This window comes from Peromyscus maniculatus, chromosome 3 (genome assembly GCF_049852395.1).
Source record: "Peromyscus maniculatus bairdii isolate BWxNUB_F1_BW_parent chromosome 3, HU_Pman_BW_mat_3.1, whole genome shotgun sequence".
Classification (NCBI taxonomy): domain Eukaryota; kingdom Metazoa; phylum Chordata; class Mammalia; order Rodentia; family Cricetidae; genus Peromyscus; species Peromyscus maniculatus.
Window position 1 is genome coordinate 10178917 of NC_134854.1, and position 15190 is coordinate 10194106.

The window sequence follows — 15190 nt, forward strand, 5'->3', positions numbered from 1 at the left end:
GTGCTGTTGATAGCAACAACAGTATATAGCTCACAGGACTGCTGGGGGAGTAAGTTCCATTGAGCCATGCTGTAGGAAGTGCTGGAGGGGGCTTCCCATTCCGCTCTCCCTCCTACGCACACATTTAGCACCAGGATGCTGGAAACAGCCCTTGAAAGGGCTTGTACCGTCAGCTGACCGTGGGGCCCCAAAGCCTGTTTGTGGGTCACTGATACCTATAAAGATGCAAATACTCTGGTTGGGTGAAGAAGGCTGTGCTGAACTGGTTTGCACACTAAGCTGCTGCTGGCGCCAGGCACCCTCACCTCCCTGGCTGCTCTTGGTGGGAACCTTTTCTGCACAAATATGCACTTGGTTTTGAAGACTAGGAAGAATTCTCTGCTTTGTGCCTGACTGCTTTAGTTATATGATCTTACTCACGATTACCTATGTGCATATCTCTCCCCTAAATCCTATACCCTTGGTGATGGAACACGATTCAACTACTCAGGTAATGCCTGAGCCTGGCCGTATGTATGAATGTTTGAATTTATACCTAAGCCTGCCATGTATGAATACATGCTAGCACTGTGTAAAAAGAAGTGAATATGGGGGAAGTTGGAGCTGGAGTTGATATTTGTGTGTAGCCTAGCCTAGCACAGAGCAGGTGGCTAGCCAGGGACAAAGATTTTATAAAACTTTTTAAATTTTTGTTTGTTTGCATTCCGTCTCCTACTTGTTCACTATTTGGGTTCAGTGTCTTTCAATATTCACTGTAAATGAGAATCAAACTGTGTTTAATATCTGCAACACACATGACCCAGGTTGATTTCTAGACACAAATATCTAGCATTGAATCTGTCATGGTCTAGCTATCATATAATGCTGTTATTGGGCTCAGTAAAGGTTTGTATACTTAATGCAGCTTTAAAATTTTAACTTTTAAATTATTGTGAGATATACTCCACCAAAACATATTTAAGTATCCTCAAAATTAAAAATGCCTGGTGTTTAATCACCAAAACAGGCAGCAATGGCTAAAAGGAAGCTTGAACTTCCCTTTCCATGAAGTAATGACCAACAAGAGACATCTTCATCAGGTTCAATAAAGAAAGCAAGATGTGTTTTATATCTGAACCATCAACACAGTTTCCGGGAGAGGCAGGAAATATGTATTCTCTGCAGGTGTACCACTGTTCTACCAACTAAATCCCTTGGTAGTTGCCCAGTACATGGATCTCGCAGATTTCCTTTAAAACAGAATTCAAAAACATTTCCCCCTCCCTAAACAATGGCTCATGTGAAAATATGCTGTTTTATGTTTCCTGGACTAACTGAAAAATAGTTAAAGATTTTAGACTTTGGATTGAGTCACTGACAAGCATGTGATGGAGGCATGTCAGTTTATTTAACCCTGTGATTTATGGAAAGAATCCAACGGGGTAGTATAGGGTAGGTTGCGTTTAGAAACTGCACATCCAGATAACGGGGCAACTTGCTGGGTGTGGTGAAGGGCAGGAAAAGTGTGATGCTGGAGAATGTGGAAAGGCAGCGTACACTTGGGATGTGAAAATTTTGTACCATCTGTTAGACAAGTGAGTAGAGAGATTTTGAGTATGTCCCAGGCGTAAGAATCAGTGACAGGTGATTGCTAATGCATTTTTGATCATGTTTTTGAACATTTTTTTCTTCCAAATTGAGGCACTTCTGGTTATGAATTGATAGTTGCTCAAGGTTTAAAAAAACCTGGTTGCTCAAGACTGATCAGTATTGTCTGGTATGGGGCAACATGGAATATATAGTTGCCTCACTCAGGCTTCCCTGGGGCTTTGGGATTCCAGTTGGCTCTAAACTCAAATGGCCTCAAGAGATGGAAAGCCATTGAGCAAGGCTGACTTGGGAGTACTCCATGTTGTTTCAAAATTCTCTGGTGAGGTTTAAAATTCCAGACCCTCAAATAGTGTTCCATCACAGAAAATGTCAAAAAACCAAACAAACAAAAAACAAACAAATAAAAAAGCTAACCGACAAACAAAATAAAACAAAACAAAACCCCCAATACAAAGCCTCTACCATGTGACTCATCTGTTCTCTTGGGGTAGAAGAAACCTGAGTATATATCCTTAAGCCAACTTGGGCACAACTTTTTCTAAAGCTGACTTCATGATGTAATCATGTGGAGAATGATCATTTGAAGGCCTGAAGATGTAGGTACTCAGGCCTGCTGTCTATATGTTCTGATTTAACAGATCTTGGTATTCCCAGGCATCTGGATTTTTAAGAATTCCTCTCTTGACTCTGATGTTTTGACTAAATTTGTGAAACCTCTAGGGTTTGTAAAGAAGCTACACATTTTCTTAAGGCTTCAGATTTCACATTTTCAATAGGAAAATTCGAAAACCAATATGGGAGGAAAGAATATTAAATATTAACTGTAATATTTTATACAATCTAATCACAGTTTACAGAACTCCAAAGGAGAACACTGTTTATAAGTATTTTCTTAGCACAGTACTCTTCCCACTACTCCAGGACATCACTGAATTCCTCCCTATTAGGCAGCTTTGAGAGAGAGGAGGGCTCTTTTACTACATTCTTTTCAAAGACATATATATCTTTCAAAGACAAAATATCTTTGCAAAGATAATTCACTGGCATCATATAAGTTATATATATATACATATATACATATACATATACATATATGTATATAAAATCTTAGTACAATGCGTATCATATAATAAACAGTTCCACAGAGTGCATTTGTATACATATATGCAAATACATACAAGTTCTCCAGAGCAGAAAAAAGAATGTATGCATCCTGGAACAAGCCATCTTCATAGGAATTCATCCTCCCTACCCTTTCCCCACTACAAACATGGCATTATAGAAGGATCCAGAGCCCCACAGGTGAATCAGTATACACAGCCCCTCTTCCTAGCTATCGGCTCTCTCTAGGCATTTCATCATAGTGAACTGCTATTTCAAAGTGGGGCAATACATGCCTGCTGTTGTATACACTTGAGTGGACAGGATGCATAAGCAGGGACTTTTGAAATTTCTGGACTTTTTAGATCCTGTTCATAACTCGACCCTCTTAAAATGTAGCCAGCACTGCTCACTGTTATTGGAAAAATATCCCACATCATGAACTCTGCATAATTCAATGATATATAGTATACTTGGTAAGTAATAATAATAATAATAATATACAATTTTATACAGTTAAAGTCAAAGTTTGGGTAATTTCTCACTGCTTTCTAACCTTAGTTAAGAGATAGAGATAAAAAGGGCAAATTTTTAAAAAGCATCACACACACACACACACACACACACACACACACATACACACACACACATCATTTCTGCTGAACTTAAAATCACTTCATATGCTTAGAAATAAGTAATGTTTCTCATTTTAGTATCTTTCTTTGCTCAGTAATGTGTAAAGACTTCCAATCAAAGATGACTGCAATGTGGTTTTATAAACTGGAATGCTTGAATTCCAGGTATGATTTCAGGTGTGGCAGAATATTAATTATCATCTTATAAAGAATCTTAAGGAAAAAAAAAACAAGTAAAACTGCTATCAATTTCAACAGAAAAGGATGGCACCATGGCCTGGGAACTGTGCTTTGATTACATGTATATTAAAGTGCCTTAATTTTATGTGATGCTTATCTGACATTAATCACAATTTTTCTAGACTATTTATTTTCTCACATAAAAGGGTTATAGATGCATCAGGAAACTCCACTGATATTGGTCTACACACCACACACATGCCTTCACTCCATGATTAAAGAAAATTGTGTATGTATTTAAGAATCATTACATTTATGTTTTAGGAGAGAAAGCATACATTTTTACTTTTGAACAAAGACCTCTTCCCAGATGTTCTGATTTGTCTCAATGCTAATCTCAGAATCACTAAACTCATTTCTTCCCCACAACAATAATCCATGATGAATCATGTAATCTTGTCTATTCTTCCTTAGTCATACATTTCAAAATATCTGTTCTGAACACTCCTTGAAACTATGGGAAAACATTTTAAACTTTATTAACACTTAATTTCTATTAATATCAAAAGGGGGAACTAGAAGCTAGAATGGTAGTTATTACATTCCCACAAATTATGTTGTTTTGTGCTCAGATGATTCTATTCCCAGAGTGTGTGTACCATCCTTTTCATTTTCACATCTGGATCGTGGATTAAATAAAGATACTCCTCAAATTACTAGGGATTACATTTGATTATGTTCATTTTAAGTTGAAAATATTTCACGTCAAGGATGCATTTAATGGGCCTAACATGCTGGACACCATAGTTTAGCCACACGGTACACTGTAGTACTGGTTGGTGTTTCTTCTTGTAATCTTGTGGCTAACTCTCAGCTATGGCTCCCTGCCACTGCCCAGCATCACAAGAGACCATTGTACTACAAGTCACTAGACTAGGGAAAGGTCAAGATTCACATTTTTGAAGAATAGTTCCTACTGAATTTGTTATGTTGTTGTAGCTTTGTAAAACTGAATAATCAGGTTGAACCGTTGTGCATTGTGGGCCACTTGTATTTCTTCCCTGCTTCCCCAACATGGCTGCATCACACCTGCACTTGACCCCAGTCTTTTCCAAAACTCCAGCTTCTCACACCAAGCCCGTACTTGAATTCTTCCACAGCTTTGCATGGCTGGCTGGGGAGCCTACACCCTTCAAGTGAGTGTGAGATTCAGGCCTCTGCTGTTTGGTCAGAATCACTCATTCCATTTTTATTGGCTTCTGCTGTGCCATATGAATCTCTAGATTCCAGTTGGAGTGAGATGGTAAGACTTGTATGGTACAATCATACCTAATACCCAGGGGTTGTTGTGGAAGAGGGGCCGGAAGGATTGATTCTAAGAGTCAGAGGAACAGGAAGTTTACTGTGACGTTCTGTCTCCTAGGAACGTCAGAGTAGCAACATCCATGAATCCTCACCAACATGGCTGACTGAACAAGACCTGAGCGAGGATGGCATCAATAGATGTGTTAAGGAAGGGGGAAAGATCATGAGGCCTCAAGCCTAGACAAAGAATCACAAGTAACGGCTGGGAGTGGGAGAAATTGTCCTCCTCAGGGAAGAGCACACCAACTAGTTATCCATCCGACACCAAATGGTCAGCCCTGAAAATATACACACACAAGTCACACTATATGGGCTGAACAGGCCGGATCTATATATTTAGAAATATGTGTACACATAGGTATGTAACAACAATGAAAGAAAAAGTAGCTACGAATCTGAGAAAGAGCCAGGGGTTACAATGGGAGAGGCTGGAAAGAGAAAAGTGAATGGAGGGGGAGGGTGATGCATTTATAATCTCAAAAACTAGAAAAAAATGAAGAACTGTCTAGGGGAACAAAGAAGACAAATGGGAAGAAGGGTGAAAATGGAAGGGAAATGGTAGGGAAATATAGAAGAGAATATGCTCAAAATACAATGTATATTATAAATATAATATATATGAAATATATGTTAAAATATAATATATTATTATATTATAATATGTACTATATGTATATAAATTTAATATGATAATATATGATATATTATATAATATATAACAATATATCTCTCAAAATATAATATATGAAATATGTGTATGAAAATATTTTTTAAAAGTATCTGTGTGAGACAGTCCTGTCTCTCTTCCTTGAATCCTCCTGCACCCCCTAAGCATTGCATGCAGACTGTGGTCCTCCACTGGTCAGATAGCATGCCCTTTATGACCCTCTCCATTAAAGTGTTTGTAATGAATCTTCTATTCACCTGTTGCTCTTTCCATAGCAGCATCTTCCTGACAGTTAGCCAATGGCAATCACTATTTTAAAAACATTTTCATCCTGCAATATGTGATACTATTTACTTTGACTTATATCATAATTTTGTCTATTTCTAAAATGACAAGTTTACAATAAAGCTTCATAAAACTGCATGCCAATAAAAAAGGAAGTAAAAACATAAAACCACATGTGAGAGAGTAAATAAAATGTGCTAATAAAATAAAAAATAATCTAGCTACATGTGTCAAGGCAGTTAAGCAAAGCTAGAGGACCCGTGGAGCTTGTGTGTGTGTTTAAGATTTTAATAATATGTGCATCTCTTGTCTCATTAGCAGTGATATTCTTATTTGCTGGATTTATTTTAAGAATTAAATAGCAAGCATCTAGTCTAACACATCATAACAATGTAACAAACTGATGGGTAGTTAATAAGATATAAGAATCATGTATTTTAAAGCATTTTATTTACTTCCAAGTTCTAATCACATGTAATAAGTATATGATGAACACAATATACTTAATATAATAAGAAAACTTAGAAATGTTAGAGGAAGAATGGTGGATCTGAGTTTTAACCACTCAGTAGAAGAAAGTTAAGAAAACATTCAAATTGCAATATTTTGGGGTAAATGTGTATATGCAGATAAATCATTATGTGGGATGGCGAACCTCTGTAAGAAAACGATTTTGTTGGCAATCAATTCTACATTTAAATTGATAATCTTGCCACCAGTGGCCTGGGTAATTATGCCCTGTGTTACTGAAGAGCAAGTGTAGAGCGCACAAGGCTTTGGAGGCCAGCCACGCCTCCATACTTGACGTGCAGGACTAGAAGGATGTGCACAGCACACTATGCTGTTCACACTTTAAATTTGGGCCTCATTTCTTCTCTACAGAGAGGGCTTGTTTAGTTGTGTTTTTCATCTTGATACGAAGTTATTCGTGAAGAGCAGGGGACACTCTAGCCAGACATTGTCCAGCAGAGATGTCTATGATGATGGAAAATTTCTAGCTAGTACGGTGGGGGAGGGAAGGTGCAGAATGTGCAGGGGTAGCCTGGGTATCTCTCTGCAGAGCCAGTGTTCTCTGAAGACATCCTCCTAGGTGGGACTTCTGCCTAAATCTCGCCAAATTCTTTTCTCAAGGTGAGTTTTTCTTGTCTGCCTGACTGTCTGGATTTGCTCCTGTTTCTGAGAGCGAGTAGGCAGGCGTGGCCGTAGCTTTCTAATTTCTCTAATGTGAGGATCCCCACACTCGCCCTTGAAATGATATTTTGTAAACTGCTATTTCCTCCAAGCCTGTCATGCCTTTTTTCCATCTGTGTTGAAGTCTTTTTTTTCCCAGTGGGGCCTTCTTTCTCCACTTAGTCATGCTATGTGGAGACCCACATCCACACTGCTGGCCTTTCTGACTCATCCCAGGAGGCTCCTTGGCTCCAGGGAATCCCTCTCCCAGCACAGGGCAGCAACAGGGAGGGTCCAGCGAAGGGAGCCCATCTGAAGTCCTTCCAGCCTCCCCCCCCCCCCCGACCAAAGCAGCCAGCACAAGATGGCTGAGAAGCAACGCGTCCTTTCCCCTTTAAGGAAATGTGGCTAATAAACAGATTTTAGCAATCTTAACTTCCAGTTTATGAGTTGCCTTCATTGCTGGTTTTAAATATTCCACAATCTGGCCAGCAGAAAACGGTCCAATTTTCCCTTTCTCTCTACCAGCAAACCAAGAGAGTAAATTCTGACAGGTACACTTTCCCTCCGGTTGTAGATTAAACCGCTCCTCTTTCTGAAATATATTATTCATAAAGGTGAAACCGGGCTGGAGCGCCTCCCATCCATAGATAGGAGGCTGTGGGAGGAAACCCCGTGAGCTGCTCCGTGGTGTTTTAGGGGCGGGGCAGGACAGCGCTTCCCACTGGAACCCTTGAGGCCAGGATTTTCCTTGGCCCTCCAGGCTACTCGGAGGAAACCCTCTGCCAAGGACAGCTCAAGTCCAGGATTTCTCAACCCACACGGATTCAGACAATAAATTCCTTGAGCTAGAATTGCTGGGAGGGTCAAAGTTGAATAACAAAATGACAATGATAATCAGACCACTGTGTCAAATCTGCATTCGGCCAACCACCCAGGAAAGTAACGTATTTGTAATCTCAACAAGTATATCGTGAAAGTGTAAAACAGAACTCCAACCTGAACGTTCTGTTAGCCCAGGGCAGGCTGACCTTGGCTGTCACCACAGATGCATCTTTCCACATTTAGCTAGAGGGATCCAGAAGTTGAGGTGGAAATTATTTCAGTTTGGTAAATTGGCTTAGCCTTGCACATGTGCTGTGTTTTTATAGTTAAAACACTATTCATATACATGTAATATGCATACAAATAAGTACATTATCTGCATATGTTATTAGTGTTAAACATTTCCACTCATTTAATATTTTTAACCTAATCACTTTAGATTATTTTAGCTGAAGGAATATGCTCATTCTGTATTCTGATCTTACCGGTGGTACAAAGTCTCACCCAATTATTTTGCCAACACATAAACGACCTGTCACTGGACTTATAACACGGCAATGAACCACAATCACCTTCCTTTCCCAGGGAGTGTGGGGCCCACCTGTGGCTGAGGTTCTATGAACTCGCGCAAGGCTCCCTTTAGCTAAATTCCTGCTGAACTAGCCAGTAGGAGGAGGAAGGCAGACGAGATATTTCTGACAACGGACCGCAGGGGTTCACATACAGCCAAGCCTAGGAAACAGTGCTTGTGTGACGAAGCTATGAAAAGATGCACAATTACTTGCGAGAGTAGGGTCGTGGGACCCAGACAGCCACCAAGGCTTACCTTGACCACGTCATCGTTGAGATGCTTGGGGTCCCGGTTGACCAGGTCGATCTCCTTGGTGTGCGCGTCGTACACTTGTTTCTCATTCACCTCGTCTGCCATGGCCTTGTTGTTGGGCTTGTAGATGTTGCCCTGTTCCCGGATGGGAACAGTGTAGAGATGTCCCTGTGAGGGCAGCCGGCCAAGCCAGGGGAGGGCGGCAACGGCGGTGGGAAGAAAAGTTCAGAAAGAAAAACAAGCGTCAGGAGTCAGCCTGGCTGTCGGGGAACCCGGAGCTCCGAGGCTCGCTAGCTTCAGCCTCGAAGGCGTTGCGCACAGAAAACTCCAGCGCCGCAAGCTTTTTAAGAGGACGGAGGAGAGGACACCACACCCCTCGGTACCAGGCAGGGAGCGCCTGCCTCCCGCGCCCGCCGCCAGGGGTCAGGGCGAAGCCCCGTGCGCGCCCTCCTGCACCCCGCCGCTCCCGGCCGCGACTCCCCAGCCTAGGGGTCCGCGTTCCGCCTGCTCTGTATCCCTTCTCTCTGCCAGGCCACCAGCGTCCCCACCACAACCTCACCTGCTCCACTGTCCCACCCTGACCCTGTTAATCCTGTCCCACGATCCCTTCCACCATTATCTTTAAGATCCAACTGGATCATACTGACAGACTCAGTGGTCCCATCCTCTCTGTTCCTCGGTGCGTCTCCCTCGCACCTGCCGCGTCCCCTACCCTTCTAGCCCCTTTTGCTTCGTGGTTTTCTTTAGGCCGTGGGGTGGATTAGGTGGGTCAAAATCTAACATACTTTCATCTCCGAGCAGAGGCATGTGCCAGCCCCCACCCCCAGCCCCCAATGTTCTAGGACGTCACCTGAAGGACTCCCTGACCCACCCTTACTTAGATCACCCCTAGGCTGTCTGCCCGAGGCAGAGCGGTAGTCACGTTTGGGAACTGAGGTCTCCACGTTTAGGCCACCTGAGTGCCAAGAAGTAGTTGCCAGTGGTGGTGGTACTTGTGAGGAAGGAGGCTCCCCCACCTCGGAACTCCCCCGGCCCGGCCGTCGCCCAGGGACAGAAATTGTTGAAGTGCTCAAGAACTTTGCTAAGTGCACTACACGCGCGCCACCGCCCCAGCCAGCCACTTTAGGCTCCTGATGGGGATTGTCCTCAGGACTGTGGGCAAATGACCCCCCCCCCAGCAAACACCACACACACACACACACACACACACACACACACACACACACACACACACACTACCAGCTCTCAGCCTCCCAGTAGTTGTCCCTGGGGGTCTTGTGAACAGTGCCACCTGGGAAACTTTCCTAAGTCCGGCAGACTACCAACGCAGGACCCCGATTCTCTTCCCGGTGGGCTCTGTTGGTCGGCTCTCCAAAAGGGAGCCCTAAAACGTTCCTGGCTTTCCTTCACCTCCCCACCCAGGCCCATTCCTCGGCGGTGCCAGCACTAGGGGAGTGCTCTGAAGGTGGAGAGAGGACTCGGGCTTAGGAAAGCAGCCCGAGCATTTGGAGTGGGAGATAGCAAAAGCAGGTACTTTGGAGCCGGCGCGCCCTCACCCATTCCTACCTCGGAGTCTACGTATTTGCCCCCAGACATGCTGGCGCGTGGCTGGCTGCAGGCTCTGAGGAGGTTTCCCTGGGCTGTGATTTAAGAGAACTGAGGAAGGAAGATCTTGTATTGTATAGGGGGGAAAAGGCGCTGGCGGGGGGCGGTGGCTGGGAGGGAGCCTCTTGGCTGTCGGCCAGTGGTTTGTTCTGCTCTCAGTTGGCTGGGACGTGCTCTGCGCCGGGTCTAGGCACATCCCCAAGGTTCTGGCAGCAGAGGGCGGGGAGCGCCCGCGGGGAGCTGAGAGCCTGTGAGAAAGCCTTCATCAGCGCTGGCTGTTTGGGCAGATATTTTCGACCCGGGGCAACGTTTTCCCAGCTATAAACCAACAGAGAGACATCCCAGGGAGAGCGAATGTTTTCCCAGTGCATCATCTCAGCAGGGGTGGAGGGAACACAAGAGTTTGCAGAGATGCCCAGTATGGGCATCCGGAGCAGAAGGAATCCTGCCCTGTCCTAAGCTGCTTCCCGGCTTCGCCCACATTCCATTACCTCCCAGGGCTGATCTGTCTCCCAGTTTCACAGAGGAAGGGATGCAAGATGACTAGGAAACTGAAGGAGCGCTTTACACATAAACACAAGGAAGGAATCTGCGTGGGTACCTGTAATGTCATTATTGATCTCTGTAAAAATGAAATTTCTAACAACAGGTCACGCCGTAATTATAGGCACTTTGAATATTTTCAACTGTAGAAAACTTTAGTTAGAGGTTTGTTTGTTACCCAAGAGGATTTTTCTTCCTGGCTTGAGATCAAAGCAAGGGTTTGTGCATTCTACCTGGCAGTAAACACTCTACTATTGAACTACACCCTCAGCCCTAGAGGATCCCTGCCCAGAAAGATATGCTTGGCTGTGAGACTGAGAAGAGACAGTCTCTGACAAACTGACGAGACATTTTTTTTTAAGTTGACAAATAATATATCAGTTTCAAAATCTGGCCAACCTCCTTTTATTTTATTGTAAAGAAAAATAAAATAAACTTTTAAACTAAAGAATCAAGTAACTAACTAAAGGCAGCAGCTAAGAAATTCACCCCCTACAAACTGAAAACCATGTTTTTACTTAAGCATCCACAAGCAAACACTTCCATAGCACACTAGAAGGGACAAAGGATAAATTTTAAGAGTGGCTACCAGGAGACTAGAACATGGGCTCAGGGGGAAGATGAAGAGGAAACACCGGCATGAGAGTAGAGAGTAGAACCCTGGACGAACTGATCATCTAGCTGGAAGGACAGGAAAAGACCAATGACCTAAGCAGACTCGGCCCCTGCTCATGGGGAAAAAAAGGCAATCCGTTTTGTAATTAATTATTTTGATTAGCATATGATAACCATACTGCTAATGATGTGATATTTCAACATCTGCATATATTATACCGATCAAATAAGGATGATTAACTGTGCATTGTAAAAATAAAAGGATCAATTTAAACTAGGAATGGCAGGGGAAAAATCAGTGTGATAAACATGAGATGACTTATGCTGGCTATTATTCACTGTGAGATTAAAGATATTCCAAAAGACAAGTTCCCTTGGTTTTATTTCTGCTGTTACCTTTTCTGAAGTCTTCTATCAACTTGTGTGCCAACGCACATGATAGATGACCAGAAAAAGGATGCTTTCTGGTTTCACATATCCTGCATTGGCCGCTTCAGATGATCTCTTAGAGTGTCCTTTCCTTCATCAATATACATTTTCTTTCATCAATATTTGGTGCAAGGCATTTCTGGTTCTGTTCTAGAGAAAATGTAGTAACTGGTTCCCACCTATTGTTACTCAATTTGCAGCTGCTGGTGAGTAATTCTGACTGTTAAGAAATCCACACGAGTTGGGAGAGTTTGTCTTAGAAGAAGTCCATAGGAGTCAGGAGAACTTGTCTTAGAAGAAGTCCACAGGAGTCAGGAGAGCTTGTCTTAGAAGAAGTCCACAGGGGTCAGGAGAGCTTGTCTTAGAAGTCCACAGGAGTGGGGAGAGCTTGTTTTGCATTCCAGGCAGGAAAGGAGCTTCAGGAGAGGTCCTCCACAAATGCCTAACTAGTTTTCAGCAGAGGGAAAGCCACCTCTGGGGCGGGGGGTGGGGGTGGGTGGGTAGGGGGGGCGGGGGGGCGGGGAGTGGGCCCGCAGGGGGTGGGGAAATGGGACACCCTGTCAGGGGACAGGATACATAGTCAAGTCAAATCAGCTGTGGCACTTGGCATCATAATGATCAGTGAAGTGTTGTCAATGCCAAGATGAATTCTTAATGAGTGGAAAACCCACAAACTGTTTAGGTAACCTGCCTCAACAAGAAGCAGATACCTGGGGCTGGTGAGATGGCTCAGAGGTTAAGAGCACTGACTGCTCTTCCAGAGGTCCTGAGTTCAATTCCCAGCACCCACATGGTGGCTCACAACCATCTGTAATGAGATCTGGCACCCTCTTCTGGCCTGCAGGTATACATGCAGACAGAACACTGTATACATAATAAATAAATAAATAAATCTTTAAAAAAAAAAAAAAGAAGAAGAAGCAGGTACCAAAGACAAGCTAGTCTTATGCTGGTTGTTACAGCTGGCTGGGAGAAACAACTCCAATTCCGTGGAAAGTAAAGATGCAGAACTTGCTAACTTAGGTATAAGATTTCAGTGACTAGATGACGTAAACAATTCTTTCCTTTGATAGCTACACAGATAACTTTAGGCTCAAAGGCAAGTTAATAACTTTCTCTAAATCATTGACCAGAAATGAGTGGAAATTGCAGTTTAATTGCTTTGTTTTCATGTTAGAAGCAACGTTAAAGGTCAGCTTGTGGGTTATGTGTTAGCAGAGATACTGAACTAAATAGGACATGGATAATCTTAATTCCCACTACTTTAGAGATGAAGAAACTGAAGTTTCCACACTCTAAAAGTCCTTCTGAGGAAATTTTGTTGAATGATAGGCCATTTTTAAGTTGACAAACAACTGCATCTGGGGTCTGCTCATGGCTAAATAATGAATTAGGTGTTTTTTGTATTCTCTCCTTTCTTCCAGCCTCCTCATCCTGTCATGCATCCCTTTTCCCATTCTCATCAGCCTGATTCCTCTTCATCTTCTCATCTGGTTTTATCTTCTTTCTACTCTGTGGTTAGAAGGCTAAGGTTTGATCACATACAATATCTGTGGTCTTAAGAAGCAAAACCTGGGGCTGGAACAATGGCTCAGAGCTAAGGAGAGTTATGAGAACTTGCTGCTCTTTCAGAGGACCTGGGTTGAGTTTCCAAATGGTAGGTCACACTGTCTGTAACCCCAGTTCTAGAGGACCCTCTGCCCTCTTCTGTACTGACACACACATGGTGCTCATACATGCATGCAGGCAAAATGTTCATACAGGTAAAATAAACTGAATACATCTTCAAACAGGATGCAAAATCTTTTCAATGTGTGTGTGTGTGCGTGTGCATGTGTGTGTGTGTGTGTTTGTGTGTGTGTGTGTGTGTGTGTGTGTGTGTGTGTGTAAGTATGACAAAGTCATTAACCACTCATTCCAGACTTGAGCTGTGACACTGGGGCTTTCCTCAGGGCACTGATAATTAGCTGATGACCCTTTGGATAAAGAGTACATGTCAAGGGCGTTGCTAGTTACACATGCCAACATTTTAGCAATTGCTCTGTCTAGCTGAACAGTCACTAGTTTATCATCATTGCCACCTCACATCACTTTCCCTGCTCAACTTGTCTCCCAGACTCCATGGAGGCCTTCCTTCTGTATTTTCTGGTTTTTACTTGGAAAGTAACAGCATTCTGAATGAACACTTGCTATGTTTTGATAATTCCTTTCCTAGCCTGTCTGACTTGAAGCCTACCTGGGACCTTCTATGGTTTAATATTGATTGTCATCATCATCATCCAAAGTCAAACTCCCTGTATCAGAGGATGCTGACCTTGAACTCCTTATCTCTCTGCGTCTACCTATCAAATACTGGAATTTATAAGCATGTCGTGCCTGGCTTTTTTTGTTTGTTTGTTTGTTTGTTTGTTTGTTTGTTTTGTTTTTTTTGTTTTTTGGTTTTTCAAGACAGGGTTTTTCTATGTAGCTTTGCGCCTTTCCTGGAACTCACTCGGTAGCCCAGGTTGGCCTCGAACTCACAGAGATCTGCCTGCCTCTGCCTCCCAAGTGCTGGGATTAAAGGCGTGTGTCACCACCACCCGGCGTGCCTGGCTTTTCTTTCTGTATTTTGAAGGTATTTTTCCTACTTAATTTATTTTTAAAAAAACCCTGTTTCTATGTTTTTCTGATCAAGATTCCTGTAGAGTACTATTTTAATCTTGTTTTTATTAGTTTTACATTCTTTATTATTATTTTTATTTTAACTAATATATTATTATTTTTATTGTAATGACATGTCATGTTTGGTTTGGTTGATATCCCTGAGAGGCCTGCCCTTTTCTGAATGGAAATGGGGAGAAGCAGATCTGGGGAGAGGGGATGTAGGAGGGGCTGGGCAGGGAGGAGGGAGGAGAAACTGTGGTTGGGATACAATATCAATACATGAGAGAATAAATTAGAAAAAAAAGACAAAAAAGGGAAAGTATAGTTGATGCATACCCATCAGGAATGCTGTGACCATTCCATGAGATGACACAGTTAAAGTATGGGTGCAGCCAAGAAAACCCACAGAATCAACTACGGGGCTCATAGGAGCTCATAGAGTCTGAACCAACAACCAGGGAGCCTGCATGGGACTGACCTAGGCCCTCTGCATATATGGGACAGTTGTTTAACTTGTTCCTTTTATGGGACTCCTAACAGTGGGAGCAGGGGCTGTCTCTGACTCTTTGGCTGCCTGCTGGGACCATACTCCTCATACTGGGACCATACTCCTCATACTGGGACCATACTCCTCATACTGGGACCATACTCCTCATACTAGAACACTACTTCTCATACTGGTTTGCCTTGTCCAGCCTTAATACAAGGGGAGGT

The 15190-nt window shown here is 43.0% G+C and overlaps 1 protein-coding gene across 1 annotated transcript in view; it reads right to left on the reverse strand.

Annotated features, from left to right (window-relative positions):
• The window catches only part of Cav1 (caveolin 1), a 32808-nt gene extending 22444 nt beyond the window's left edge, over window positions 1-10364 (reverse strand). The window contains exons 1-2 of the mRNA XM_006984280.4: window positions 10208-10364; window positions 8645-8809 (exon numbers count right to left, since the gene is read on the reverse strand). Of these exons, the coding sequence (XP_006984342.1) occupies window positions 8645-8809; window positions 10208-10237 (195 nt within the window). The 5' untranslated portion in view covers window positions 10238-10364. The remainder of the gene's footprint in view (window positions 1-8644; window positions 8810-10207) is intronic.
• Window positions 10365-15190: the final 4826 nt, after the last annotated feature.